The sequence below is a fragment of the Eutrema salsugineum genome, unplaced genomic scaffold (assembly GCF_000478725.1).
Source record: "Eutrema salsugineum unplaced genomic scaffold, Eutsalg1_0 scaffold_9, whole genome shotgun sequence".
NCBI lineage: Eukaryota > Viridiplantae > Streptophyta > Magnoliopsida > Brassicales > Brassicaceae > Eutrema > Eutrema salsugineum.
The window spans coordinates 4,745,875-4,760,694 of record NW_006256342.1 but is presented as its reverse complement, the minus strand read 5'-3'; the positions used below and the strand labels follow the sequence as shown (position 1 = coordinate 4,760,694).

The 14,820-nt window shown below is 33.4% G+C and overlaps 2 protein-coding genes and 1 long non-coding RNA gene across 4 annotated transcripts; all 3 read right to left on the bottom strand.

Moving 5' to 3' along the window:
- Positions 1–2,768: 2,768 nt before the first annotated feature.
- LOC18008148 lies at positions 2,769–4,360 on the bottom strand. 2 transcript variants are annotated; one of them, XR_002897676.1, is made up of 6 exons: positions 4,128–4,355; positions 3,958–4,041; positions 3,793–3,867; positions 3,404–3,529; positions 3,110–3,200; positions 2,769–3,042 (listed from the first exon to the last, which is right to left on the bottom strand). It is a non-coding gene; the product is annotated as an uncharacterized LOC18008148 (long non-coding RNA). The 2 variants fall into 2 exon arrangements; XR_002897673.1 differs by having other exon boundaries at positions 3,958–4,360.
- A 3,284-nt stretch (positions 4,361–7,644) lies between these two features.
- Positions 7,645–8,264, bottom strand: LOC18009367 (UPF0725 protein At4g29550). The gene is made up of 3 exons (XM_024150374.1): positions 8,115–8,264; positions 7,954–8,043; positions 7,645–7,851 (listed from the first exon to the last, which is right to left on the bottom strand). The coding sequence occupies exons 1-3, from the start codon at positions 8,262–8,264 to the stop codon at positions 7,645–7,647; spliced, it is 447 nt and encodes a 148-aa protein (XP_024006142.1).
- A 4,630-nt stretch (positions 8,265–12,894) lies between these two features.
- LOC18008144 lies at positions 12,895–14,506 on the bottom strand. Its single transcript, XM_006390874.2, has 4 exons — positions 14,332–14,506; positions 14,090–14,225; positions 13,352–13,627; positions 12,895–13,219 (listed from the first exon to the last, which is right to left on the bottom strand). Exons 1-4 carry the CDS (start codon positions 14,421–14,423, stop codon positions 13,103–13,105), a joined length of 621 nt encoding a protein of 206 aa, XP_006390936.1. The 5' UTR covers positions 14,424–14,506; the 3' UTR covers positions 12,895–13,102.
- Positions 14,507–14,820: the final 314 nt, after the last annotated feature.

Below are 14,820 nucleotides of genomic sequence, written 5' to 3'. Positions count from 1 at the left end.
TGTTAGACGAGATATGTTTGTAGAGTTTAAACTAATTATATAATAGTTTTTACTATAAACATTAACATATACGAAAAGAAATATTATAGTTTAGTTGATAGTTGGGGGTTTTTAAGCTTTGTTTGTAATTTTTTATAGTTGGTTTTCAGTCGTAGTTAGATATTGATAGTTGGGCTCTAATATAGAGTTTGATATTTGATAGTTGAGATATTAGTAGTATGAATTTTTTTAGTTAGATATATGATTCTATTAATAATCCTCTTTTGACTCACGAAACAGAACTGTATTCAAACTTGTATGTAATTTCATTGATCCAAATTATAGAGCACATATATGGTTCTAAATTAATCTAATCGATCCAAATTATAACAATTGTACATAAATCCCACTTCAAAACAAATTTACCTTTCCTAAAAGCGTAATTATACATATATATGTCCTGATGAATCTTATGCGCCTTTGTGTTACTTCCTAGCTTCTAGTCGAAGTAACAAAAAATGGCACTTACATATTCACATATATAATATATTATCACCTACCATATAATAGTAAAAAGACAATTTCTACACTCCAATGTGATGTAGTGACCGTTTCTCTCTATAGGATTCCAACATTGTTTTTTTTTTGTTCAAATTAGTTCCAATTAAACGAAATCAAATTTTCGGCGAAGGAGAGAAGGAATTGAGTTTTGCATTTGAGATGAGGTTGAACTGAAGTCCATCAATATTCTGAATTTGTTTGCATATACTTTCATTCAGATCGATCCTGATCCCTGACGGTAAAAGTTTACTATTTCATCTCTGATCATTAGCATATTAAACTTCTTTGTTTTCCGCAATTTTGAGAGAAACAAAAAAAAAAAGCTTTTAACATTAGTTCGACAAAAACTAACATTATTAGTTTGGGATTTCGAATTTTCTGTAGTTTTAGTATTAGATAAATTATTAGTGTTTGAATGAATATGGCGACTACAAAGCAAATGTTATTGTTGAACCTGTCCTCAGTGTTCACAAACCTTAGTTTACGTCATAATGCTAATAGTTTATGTTCAAAAAGGCATTTTCAACACTCCATATGTGATGTAGTGACCGCTTCTCTCTCTAGGATTCCAACATGGTTTTTTTTTTCAAATTAATTTCCATGATACCAAAGCAAATTTTCAGCAATGGAATTGAGTTCCTGCATTTGAAATGAGGTCGAACTGAAGTCCCAATCACTTTTCTGGTTTGTTTACATATACGTTCTTGGGCTACCAAAAAATTTTGACTTTTCCTCAACGACATCGACAAAGCTACAGATGAGAGATTTATTATGTTTTTTTTTGTATGGTATGAAGTTTACAAGATATTGTACCTTTGAATTAGGACTGGGCGCGGAGCGGATATCCTGGATTTTGAGGATATCCGTGATCCGCTCCGCTCCGTCCGGATAATCATGTTTCTGATCCGTATCCGCTCCGTAACTATCTGGATATCTGTTTTCCGGATATCCGCTAAAAATTTGAATATTTTCCGGATATCCGATCCGCTCCATAAAAATCTTTAAATAATAATATATTTAAAATAAAATTTTAAAAAATCAAAATTTAGCTAAAAATGACAATATTTTCTTTAAAAATATATTTTTTTACTTAACTTATTAAGTTTTAATATTTATAATAATCAAATTTATAAAAAAACTCATAAAAATTACATTTATATATAATAATTATACACTTTATATGAATTATTATCTATCTATATATACATATATATATTTATATCGGAGCGGAGCGGATATCCGTCTTAATTTATTTTAGTATTTGTGATTTGCTCTGTTTTTAACGGATATTGAATTTTAGTATTTGCTTTGCTCCATAAAATTACGGATATCCGGATTTTTCGAATCGAATCGAGACGGATAACGGATCGAAGCAAATATAACGGATATTTTGCCCAGCCCTACTTTGAATGCTGGAATAATTATTGGAGCTGAAAATTGAGAGACACTTCTCTCGTTGTTAGAGCTGAAAATTACAAGATATTGTACCCGAATTAATACCGGTTTGCTGGTTGTTGAGATTGAGAGACACTTCTCTGAATCCCCAATTCTCTTCACCTAGGAAGCTGGACAGACAAAGTCTATTTACGTGTGTTGATAGCATTGACAGATTTTAACCTCATGTCATCACACTAGGAATCGTTTACATTCTTAAAGCTTTATGTTTTAATAATTGAATTCGATAATATCAAAATCACAAAGTGCATAAGAAAGACTAATAGCTTAGTTTGATAACATGTTTCCTCTTAAATCAAGTGATAAAGCACAGTTGACCTATTTTGTTACAATAAAGTAGTTCATTTTTCTGATTTCAGGACAACCCCTGTTGAAATAAAAGATTCTTGACTCCTTCCATAGTCGTTGGTAGGTTTAGGAGCAGTGCCACAGATTTCACTACAAAAAAGAAGGCATTTAACGTCGGTTTTTATTTACATTAACGTTATTTTTAAATTGACTTTAAGAACTTGGCGTCAATTATAAAACAGACGTAACATTGGCCGACGTTAAGTAATTTTGCTTCACTTGAAAAATCGACGCTATATTTAACGTCAAACATTAGCGTCACTTAATTTATATTTTAATGTCAGTTTTTTCATGACTTAAAAACATAATATTTTTGACGCAAGTATACCCACAATCATTCATTCTACTTTTTCATTAAATTATATTAAATTATAACTCGATTAAAAGTGAAAAATAACAATAAACTCATAACAAAAAGTAATCAATCAAACTTGACAAAAAAAATTAATAAAATTATAGTTTAACAATCAACTATACAGATAAAACACAAAACGTAAGATCTAAGATTCTAAATCGTGATTTCAAAACTCAAACAAAACCAAAAAAAAAATCATTAAATCTACTATTGTGTCGTAACATTCTTGCCAGCTTCTACTTCTGCATCATTCTGTCTGTTTGTGGAAATTGGAAATTGACTCTTCTGCATCATTTTGCTAAATTTTGTGTTCCATTGATCACATTCCCATCTATGGTGGTCACCTATAAAAGGGTATTTTGTGTTACCAATAGAAACTAATTTTTTAGCACAAATAAATTGTATAATTACCTGGAATTGGTTGTTTGATCCAGTATGAATTTAAAGAGCAGTAGTCACGATATGAAGATTATCTTTCGGTCCGTTCACTGAGTTCTGAGTTCTGAAGCAAGAAAACCATTCTCAGACCACTAAAAAAAAACCAAAGACGACATAACAAACTTATTATCATTGGATTAAACTTCAAACTCATAAATTCATAATCTATGAGATAACCTCCATCAATCGAATAAACAAAGATGAAACACTAAGAACCACAATTACTACTTCAATTAAGAAGTTCTAAGATGTGAATCTTATATATACCTTCATGGGTATCCATATCATATGGTCTTCTTTTGTCTGAGTCCATGAGCAGTTCGTATACAGCCTGAATCTTGATGAATCTTGCTTCTGCCTTCTCTCCTTACATGTGTCATCTATCCACATAAACTACAGGACACCCACAATTAATCTAATAAGCAGAAACCAAAGCAGAGTTACAACTTTGTGATCATAAACAAAGTGACTCCTTACTAATAAACAGAAGCGTCACCTACAAATACTTTGCCAGTTCTTATATGTTACTATGAAATCCCTAATCCAGAAACGCCGTTCACAAAGGAGTTGTTGACAACCACAAAGGCGCTAATTTCACAGAAATCATGAAATACTAATATACTATATATGCATCCTCTATATATCCATAAAACTACCTCCTGGATTATAGAATTTCGTTAATCGTCTGTGTCCCACCTTAATATGCTCTTCCTCTGCATCTCCATCCAACTCTGTAATCAAATCAAACGAGATAAAACCACATCTTAGATTAAAAAGCAGGAAACACAAACAACTGAATCAAAAGTATACTCAATGATCACCTTAAACTCAAGTTATGCTTTCTGAAATTGAAGATTCACCACTGAGAACCTTACCTCAAACTTCTTCGCGAATTCATCATCATCCTTAAACGAAATTTAAAATCATTCTTAGATATCGAGCAGTTTAGTCATCAACACAACAAATTTAAGAAATTTCTACGGTACAAAACCTAAACAATCTCGAGTACTGAAGAAGAGAAAGCTTTGAAGATAGAAAAAGATAACATCGAACCGAGCTGAGATCTGATTTCCACCGATAGAACAAAAATCCAATCAAGAGAGGAACAAATTCAAGGCAATCGAAGACACAAAGTAACGAGAAACCAGATGATCGAATTGAGTTCTCCGATTTTGATTTGGAAGAGAAAATCAATATCGTTACAGGAGGAATTAATAAATTAATATACATTGATAAACCGATATTAGTTTATAAGTTACCGTCGGTTTAATAAATGACGCCAAACTCCTTCCTCTTTTCGGGAAAATCGCATAAAAAATCTTCGAAGGCAGCAACAGACACTTTCAACCACAAAGGTTTTGGACTAGTACTTTGAACCTTCAACCTTGTAACTTTAGCATATAAAACCTTCAATTTAGTTTCTGAGTATGCGCCGCCAAATTTTTAAACGAAATAATTCACTCCGTTAACGGGAACTTCAACTCCGTCGAGAATTCTAATTTCTCTGTTTTAAGTATTCGAAAACGTAATTAAATTAATTTAAAAAATTAATATCTGATTTATTCAATTAACTAGTATTATCACCATGTTACGCATGGGTCAATTTTTTCATTAAAATTACATTAAATACAATATTACCGTATAGAATATTAGAAAGTGGGAGATGGGAACAATTGAGCAATATGGCTGTGGTTAGGCACTCGCTCTTCTAGTATGAACAATTGAGCAATTGAGATTTTACTTTATAATTGTTTCAGAGATTAGGCACTCACTTTTCTCGTATGTAAATGGGTTAGAGAGTGAAGTCAAAACTTACTGCAATATGGCTGTGGGATAGTTGGCAAAGCGTTCCTTCCTCATAATGTATCGGTTACATTTTACTTGTGCACTTGATGTCCTTGCCCGAAGTATTTAGCAAGTGATGCCATCTACATAGATAAAGGAAGAAAAATTGTGAATCATTGAGGTTACATGGAAGCTACAGGCTTGAGAAGACAAAAGAGAGAGAAACCTTCACATGTCGCCATCTATCTTCCCAAACTTCGAGACAACAATGAAAGCGTATCTATTAAAATGAAAACCAGAATCCGAGATCAAAAACAAAAAAAAAAGAAAAAAATGAATATATATAAAAAACAGAAGATGAATCGGTGGTGAAGAAGAAAATAGAGACAGAAATTGAAATAGTTTAAATTATCAAAAGATAATTGTAGTTCAACATGACGAATTGTTAGTATAGGATAGAGGAAGTTGGAACTATTTCAGAGATTGTGGCTTGGATTCAGAAAATTTAGGAATTTTTAGTTTTTTTTTTTTTTAACTGATCTATTTTTACAGCTTTTGTTTTATATATTATTTTAATATTTTTAAAATTTTACCACATGTCACCATGTAATTGGTGCAGTGACTTGTACTTTAATAATATAGAGATTAACTAATTAAAAATACAAATACAGATATAAAAAAAACAAAAAAAAACAAAAAAGACCAAAACCCCCAAAATCAAAATCGATTTAGGATTCGTCGTATGCCTCCACCATCGCCATCTTCTCATTATATTCTTCCACATTGTAGCTGTAAGTAACTCCCCAGAAGAGATTTTTATATTCTGACCTTGAGGTTTAAAGTATCAGTCGCTGCCACTTTGAAGGTTTTTATGCAATTTTCCCTTTTTTTTTCTTTCACGTCGGTTAATAAAACGTCATTATTTTTAATGACGTGTGATGATTAATATCTTGTAGTGTTTGATGTATGTTGATAAAAAATTTCTATCAGTCCTCATGTGTACTGCTGAATCCCCAAATATTGGCCAAGTGTTTCAGATGTAAAAAGTTATTTTTCTATCTTCAAATTAAGACAAAATCAAACAAAGAAAAAAAAATTAAAAAAGAAACACAAACTTCATGGAAAAAAGCTTGTTTCTTTTTCTATTAAATCGCTAATGGCCTTGTAATGATGCATCTGATCATTTTGTAGTAATATCTTTGCCAATTGCATCTGCCACAAAACCAGATTCATTAGATGTCAATGGCAGTATGACAATTTTGTTTTTGATTTTAACAGATGGAAGAAAATTTTCCTACGCTTACTCACCTTCCTAAGCAACTCGGTACAAATTTCCAACAACTTAAAAAAGAAAAGAATGACCACTATACAACTAAGATAGTAAAAACCGCATTTTCAAATAAAGGTAGGCCTAAATTGATGCAGAAGATTGGTGGTTGACAGGTGAAGTCAACGTGGAGATGCGAAATGAGCCTTATGAGATTGGATTCGTAGAAAGCCCACGAATCAACAATGACAAAATTGCACAAAAAAGGTACTCAATTTTTTTTTTAATTTGTTGTACTTTGATTAATAAGTTACCATATTCATCAAACAAACATTGTAAGGACAATAACCAAAACTGCCGTCATTGGGGCAATAAACCAAGAAATAAGGGCGGCTTTGAGGATATGAAAGGGGTAGCCGAATGATGATAGGGACATATAAGTATTCTCGAGTAAGGTGAAAAAAAATAATTACCACGTATCTCAAAAAGCTTGAGAATGTGGTCGTCGGTGTTTTGCTGATTTACTTTTAGATTCGGGTAGATAATAAGTAATTGATGAACATGTGTGAGGACAAAACTCTTGTAAATGTAAGCTTCCGACATTTTTATGGGAGATAAAGTCTTCAAGTTGTTTATGCGGATTTGACAGAAGAGTTGGTAAAATTCCAAACAAGTAATCTGAAAATTTTCAGCCACAATATCACACAACTTACCAAAAATTCCAAAGCTAATAGTACCTGCAAGACTACAATAGCCAAAAAACTTTACAAATAGATTTATGTTACATACAGGAGGACGAAAACCAGTATATGGGTTCTCAGCGAGAAGCTCTTCCGCAATAAATAATAATGTTTTACATTCTCATGCGTATTCATGATGTATGCTGCTAAATTTATCTCTAGCTTTATATACTAGATATCTGCGAGTACTCTAGTAAACAATGATTTCAGACGTGTCAGTCAAGTGTATCAAAACATTGAGCGAAATTAACAAAAATTCAAACAAAAGAAAGAAAATCAAAACCTGATGGAAAAGAAAAAAAAAACTGGTATGGCTTTCCTAGGGAATCGTTCAATCAACGAGTAAAGATCACTCCAATTCTGGTCGAGTATGATCTTAGCTTATTCAGCCTACCATAAAACCAAATCACTGGCATAAAAGAAGAACATAATTCTTAAAAGGAGGTGCATTATTGATTAAAAACAGTGGTAATAAACTGAAAAAGCTCATGTTTGTGTGTTAACTGATGTAATCGAGTTCAATTACTATAATTATTTCGCATGTCAAACTGGAACCAACTATTATTATTAATTACAGTAATTACTATTGTAAGTTATTTCATACGTCAACTAGAGCAGTCATGATCTCTCAGCAGGCAAAACATAAAGCAAAGAAGTCACCAACACTAAGTTTCGGTCGATACGATACTTGATACACAACTAATGGGGATTCCATCTCACATAAAACGGGAAACACACTTGGCGTCAAAGATGAAACCAGCACACTTTGTTTTCCTTATGATACCATTTAAGACATTCCCCGAGCGGTTTTTGAAGCTGATGTAGAATATTGCATTCCCAGCCTTGAGTACCATCTTCTTCTCTGACTCGACAACTTGTCTGGTTTGCACAATTACCTTTCCCAGCTCAATTGGCTTTGGAAACTGCAACAACAACAAACACTAAGAGATATATATCATTCATTAATATCTACACAAGAAGTTCCCCTCTTGTGTGTCTGAATCTACACAAGTCTTTCTCCTCACCCCGTAACCATGACACTCGGAGTTCAACGCGAGATGCGCGTATAGTCGAAGCATTTCTTTGTCATCTTCTTCCATTTCCGATTCTTCCATCTGCGAATGATGTCAACAACATTCTTTTTCAACCAAGAGAGAAAGCTTTGAACTAAAAAGGGAGGGCTCACCTCGTAGTATTGCAGCTTATTAGTACTGGCCGTTAGCCAGTCCTGAGGCAACCGATCGGGCAAATCACCTTTGAAGGAATCATCCATATCACCTTTCAAGGAATCATCCACATCACCTTCTTCCTCTGAGTTATACCCACAAGTAGACATGACCAATAAAGATTTGACACATTTTAAACAACGGTTTTAAGAAACAAGAAAAAAATTGTCAGTCAAATGGATAACAAAAGGTGCATTATTCATTTACATATACCTGGAGCTGGGGGAACCATTGAGCAGCTTGTACCTAAAGTGAAGGTATCTTCATACTTACCCGCATAATAACCATGCATATCAAACCTGTGGGTGCAACTCCGTATTGGATCCTCTGCCTCAAATTCTACCTGGCGCAAAAACAATGTTTGGATATATCTGTGCCGATGTACACCCAAAAATAGAAAGTTTGTCCCCTACAAAAGAATCAACAAGGCAAAGAATTAAACAAGGCTGACTTTAAAAATCACGGAAATATACAAATCCAAAATACTATAATAGACGAGGCAAAACATATAATAAAAGTAAAAAAGAAAAGAAACTAAACTTTTTAAAGACCTTTTTCAGATTGTAGCAATGAAGTCCAATTCTACCAAAGAGCTGTTCCACATTCATCCAAGGATTCTGATTACGAGAGAGTGAGTCAAAACCCTTTAAACAAATAAATAAAATAAAATGGAATGCACAAAATTTTACCCGAGCTTGTTGCTCCCAGTCTTCACCAGGAAAAAGTCAGCCACCACCGGAGATTCCGCCTGTCATAGTGGGACTAAATAGAGGTTTGCATGGATCGTATAGAGGTGGAACATACTTATCCCCTGGAACATTCTTATCGTAATCGCTAAAAGACAAGGCCATTTCACCGAACCTTAAAAAATCAATTCTAAAGGGTTAGATTCAATTCAATTCTAGAGGACTAAATAGAGGTGGAACATACTTATACTCAATAGGTACATCAGGCTTAGGGTAACCGACGTCGTAACCGCTAAAAGACATGGGCAGAGGTAGATCAACATCGAGTCCCTTTAAAAAGAAAAATACGATTTAATATGTAGAAATCGAATGAGACAAACTACAATATACAAAAACAAATCTAAAGATTACCGTAACACTTAAGCTGTTACTGGCTTCTTCCATGGCTATTTTCACGGAACCCTAAAAAATCAATTCTAGAGGAATAGATTCAGTTCCATCAAAAAAAAAGCGAACCCTAATTTCGAACACGGGAAACACATTAGTTTTATGCCTAATTTATGAAGCGAAAAAAAACCAATTCTGCAGAAAATATTGGGTTCGATCGATGAAACAATATTGGATACAATACGAACGTAACTTTCTTTCTCTCCATCCCAGAAGTAAAATTAAGTGTCCCCAACACATAATTTCCTTTATTTTTATATCCCATAAAAACCGCCAAATTTATTGGGCTTTTCTCAACTGACAAAGTTATTGGGCTTTGTCTAAACTCAAAAACCCCAATTAATCAGTTTTTATTTTATTTTAACATCTATTTTCATTTATATATAAAATTCCAGATTACACAGAAAGTACAAAAATAAAAAATACATATGTTTACAAAACAATAAAATAAACGAAATAACAATGACGATGCCTGTCGAATTTGTTCTCGTTCTTGCAGTCGAACTGATGCGAACTTCATTTTTGGTTGTCAACATAACCAATTTAAACACAATCTCCTCATGTTGTATTACATTGACCAACTCCCAAATTAGATCTAAAGATATTCTTTTATTCAGAATCCAATGTACTGATTCTTTCAAAAGAAATAGAATTTGAGATTGCCAATTTTCAACGATTGTACGAATATCGCCATACAACAAAGATGTTACATCTTCAACTCCTACATGTTGTTCCTTCCTTGGTAGTTTCCATTTTCCCGGATCCCATATCCTCCGACCAATGCACCAACACGTTCTTCGAAGAAAATTGAAGAAGCAGTAGTAAAATTGAAGAAGATATTGGATTTTTAAATTAGAGTGTAGATCACAAATCGATCCCATGATTCCAATATATAGGACATAACTGAAACTGTTATATCCGATGGTTTCATCGCAGCGTGATGAAAGTCCGGCTACGGAGATGAAGAACGCAGGGATGGAATCACTACACTCCAGACCAGTGTCAGATTTGGGAAAAACCGCTCCCTGGAAAAGAAACGGTTGAGATTGGAAGAGCAATTGGATAATCGCTCTAAAAATTGCGCAGATCACCATCAGATAGAAACTGTAATGAAGAAGAATAAAGCATATCCAGTAATAATCATTTTGGAAAAGAAGAATAAGAAGTTAAAGATGAGAAATCAGAATCACCATTCTCATCGCCAGAGAGAGACGGTTAATTCGTCCATACACAAAAGAATAACCTTATTCCTATTTTTCATTCCCCAATTAATCAGTTATTATTATTTATTTATTTATTTATTTATTTTTGAATTCAAAAGAATAAGTTTCTTTTTTACAAAATAAGAAACAACTAAAATTGAAAAAAAAAACAAGTAAAGCAAAAAACTATGTTATATACTACATGGCAGATCCTAGTCGTCTCTTTCAGATTGATTGTCCAGTCAACCAATGTAATTTCAGAGGTCCCATATTTAACTTCAAAGCTAACAGCATGTTTAATAGAGAGATTCTCATGGATCTCTTATTCTTATTTTTATTATTAAAATAGATTATTTTATTAGTAGAGACCTAATTTGAAAATCTGAAATTTTTAGAGGTGCAATGGAAAGACCTTTTGGTCGAAGAAGCAGGAGAAAGGAGAAGAAGAAGAAGAAGAAAGGAGAGAGAAATAAAATAAAAATTCTTTTCAATTAATCTCTTCAATCAAATACTGACACCTGGCCCATAAAAAACATAAAAACGTATCTTACGTTTTCTATTTAAGAAATGTCTTTAGCATTTAATAATTTTTTTAATTTATTTGTTTTACAAAAGTACCTAAGAGGCCTGCTTAAAGACGCTGTTGAACATGCTCTAAACTAGTTGAAGTTTTAACTTGATGATACAGTAGAACATCTCACAGTTGTGTAGTTATTTCAGTTGAACTAGTTAGAGTCTTAATTTCATCATACAGTGGAACATCTCACAGTGGTGTAGTTATCTCAGCTGTTTCACTTGTAATCCCAATTATGAAGGTTTTGAGATTGATTAGAGAGTAAAATTTGAAAGGAATTTTTGATAAGGTTTTAGAATAAAAAAAACTGCAAGTGGTTTTTAACATACATATCGATCATAATGCAAGCATTCAATGATTGATATGTCAGATGTTGGTTGTGTGGCTAATGGAAACTCTTCAACTGGTAGATTAGGATAACCTTTAAGACTTCATAAAACCAAATCAATGATTCTTTATGTTGGTTGTGTGGCTCATAATTAGTTGTCATATGATCATAGAGATACATCATGCATCATGACATCATGAGAAGAGGAAATTATTCTCTCTTGATGGTAAAGATCTGTACAAATGTCAATAGCTTAATTAGCTATCCCAATCACCAAACAATGATGAAAACAAGTTAAAATTTGGAATGATAGGTATTTGAAAACTCACGGTGAAAACTTTCTCGATGTGTAGTGTCATCTCTTACTTTTTTGCACAATCTTTGCATTAGAAGAAAAAGAAGTAAGTCTAATAATGTGGAAAATATGATTTACAAAAAAGAATAATTGCTTTGTGCCTTGCATACCTCTTCTAATGAATGAAAAGATGTTACGAACTCTTGCAAACTATCTGGTCCAAGTCCTCAGCATAGCTTTCAACTTTTTCTATTAAGTCTGGCTTTTAAACCACCATACTCAAGTACTCTGGTATGACTTTTCATGAATCCTTGCTAGGATTACAAAAAAAATGGCACTTTCACAACACAACATTCAACTTTTCTATTAAGCCCGTTATTGTGGCTTTTAAACCACCATCCTCAAGTCATCTAGTATGCTTTTCATGAATCTTTACTAAGGTTACAAAAAATGACACTTAGATATTCACATATATATATAATATATTATCACATACCAATATACCATATAGTAAACGCAATTTCTACACTTAATATGTAATGTAGTGACCGGTTCTGTCAATAGGATTCCAACATTGTTTTTTTATTCAAATTATCCATGAAATGAAATCAAAATTTCAGCGAGGCAGAGAAAGAATTGAGTTCCTGCATTTGAAATGAGGTTGAACTGAAGTCGATCACTATTCTGAATTTGTTTACATATACTTTCACTCAGATCGATCCTGATCCTTGACGGTAAAAACTTACTATTTCACCTCTGATTATAAGCATATTAAACTTCTTTTTGTTTTTCGCAAATTTGTGAGAAAAAAAAAAGAGTTTTTAACATTAGTTCGACATAAACAAACATTATTAATTTGGGGTTTCGAATTTTTCGTAGATAGATAGATTATTAGTGTTTGAACGAATACGGCGTCGACAAAGCAAATGTTATTATTGAACATGTCCTCAACTTCACAAACCGTAGTTTACGTCATAGTGCTAATAGTTTATGCCAATCCTGTTTGACTCGAGCTTGTTTGTTCGACTCCACTTACTCTCCAATTCTAAATGATGATATAAAATTATAAGCTCATATATTATTAGTTACTTTAACTGATCTCTTCACTAACGTCTTCCTAGCAAATAGGAAAACAAAATGCTCATCACCGAGGTTAAGACAAAGCAATCATAACTAATCGTAGACTTCTAACGGTAAGGGAAGACATATTTTCAATGGAGTTCTATATATATAGAGCAATGGATCATAAACAGTTTGTCATATATGAAACAAAGTAGTCCCAATTATATCAAGTCCCGAAGTGTTGTTCTCTACTTTCAAGCATGTCTCTGTCTGTTTCAATAGACAATGACAAATGTTGGATCTGTTTTCTTGGGTGAGCAGATGTAAGCTTTACATACCGAAAACGGTGTTTTCTTAAAACCGCGAATTGCTTTGTGATCTTCCATTGGATACTCCAACCATCGGTATTGTCTGTTTCTTTCTCAAGTATATGGCGGATCCGCTAATGAGTAACATTCCTAGCATAAACGCCTGTCAAATTTTTGTTCAAATGATATTATGTTAGCCCCATATTCAACAATGTCTTTTGTTTTCAATCAAGAAACAGCTTGTTTAGAGAAGCAAAACCAGGTGAGGAAATGACATGTTTTTTTTCTTCTGTACCTCGAAACCAAGGACTGATACTTTCTCCTCATCTGCAGATGGGACACAGATTCTGTAAGTCTTGTACGACTGAGACTTTACTTTCGATGCTGGTGAATCATCCAGCAGATTCCTGGGTTTCGTTGATGCAACGACTTCTTCTTCTTCGTCATCGACATTAGATTGACCATTTTGTGTTTCTTCTCCATTTTTCTTGAGTGAAGCTTTTCCCTTCACCTCTTTACATTTGAAAGGAATGCGATAACCTGTTTCACTGCAACGATACTTCTCTTTTCTCTAAAATGGAAAACACAAGAATCCTACGTCAAGACCAGAAAAACTGAAACAACGAGGCTTCACTATATGTTCTTCAGATTCTTCTAAAAATATCGTTTTTAAAAAAAAAGATAAAACGAGATTCCTACTCCAAATCCAGAGAGCCTTTCCAAATAATCCATTCTACAGCTTCTTACTCAATGTAACTAGATACTCAGCATCGAATTCATTTCTTTCTTGACCAAAAATTTTCATTTCTTCAAGTTAAGCAAGAACCCCAGGAAATACAGTGGTAGAGAATATCGATCATTGATACAGCTAGTTCTGAAACTCTAGATCACGAAAAATTTCCTAATTGCGTAATGACGATATAAGCATATAGACCGAATCATACAGATCCAAACAACAACAACAAAGAGCAGATTTATGCGAATTCGATTGAATTTTAGAGAGAAAATTTGGGGGAAAAAAAAAGTAGAGAACCTTCTCGGAAGAATTGCAGGAAACGCAAGGACCTGAAGGAGAGCACTCGAAGGTAATGTTACTTCCTTTTGGAGTTTCTTTGAAACCTAGAAGGAATCTACGCCCAACGCTTCTCGTCTCTTCATCTCCGTTGACTCTGTAGAGATTCATAAACGCAGTTTTATAAAAAAATTCTGGATCGCAGAATCAAAATGAGTCGGATCAATAAGCGAGAATCCAATAAGAGACTTGAAAGAACGAACTGTTCATGTGCTCTGGCGAGAGAAGAAGATGAAATTGAAGCAGCGTAGATGATGAGGATGACCAGAAAAAGTAAAGAACTATGAGAAGTCATCTTCGCTGTTTCTTTCTTCGTTCGTCGCCGTCTTGCGCACCAAAAACTCTCGCAGGAGAAGAGGAAAGTAAGAGAATATGAATATTTTCAGAAATGGTCCGATATTACCTACTATATAGTTAAGTTACCTTACACTTAGAAAATAACAAATTTGACCCCGATAGTTTTAGTTTATGCTAGCGAGGCCCAGTCCCACAGTGGGCATTTCGGTTTAATTTTGGGTTTCGGTTTGGGTTTGGTTCGGTTAATTTGAATTTAATAAAACTCTAGCTAAACTCAATCAAAAATAAGTTTGATTTGGATTGTGTTCAGTTTCGATTTAGTTTGGTTCGATTTAGTTGTAAATTAGTTTGGTTCTACTTCGGGTGAAAAAAAATAGAACTTATAAAAATAAGAA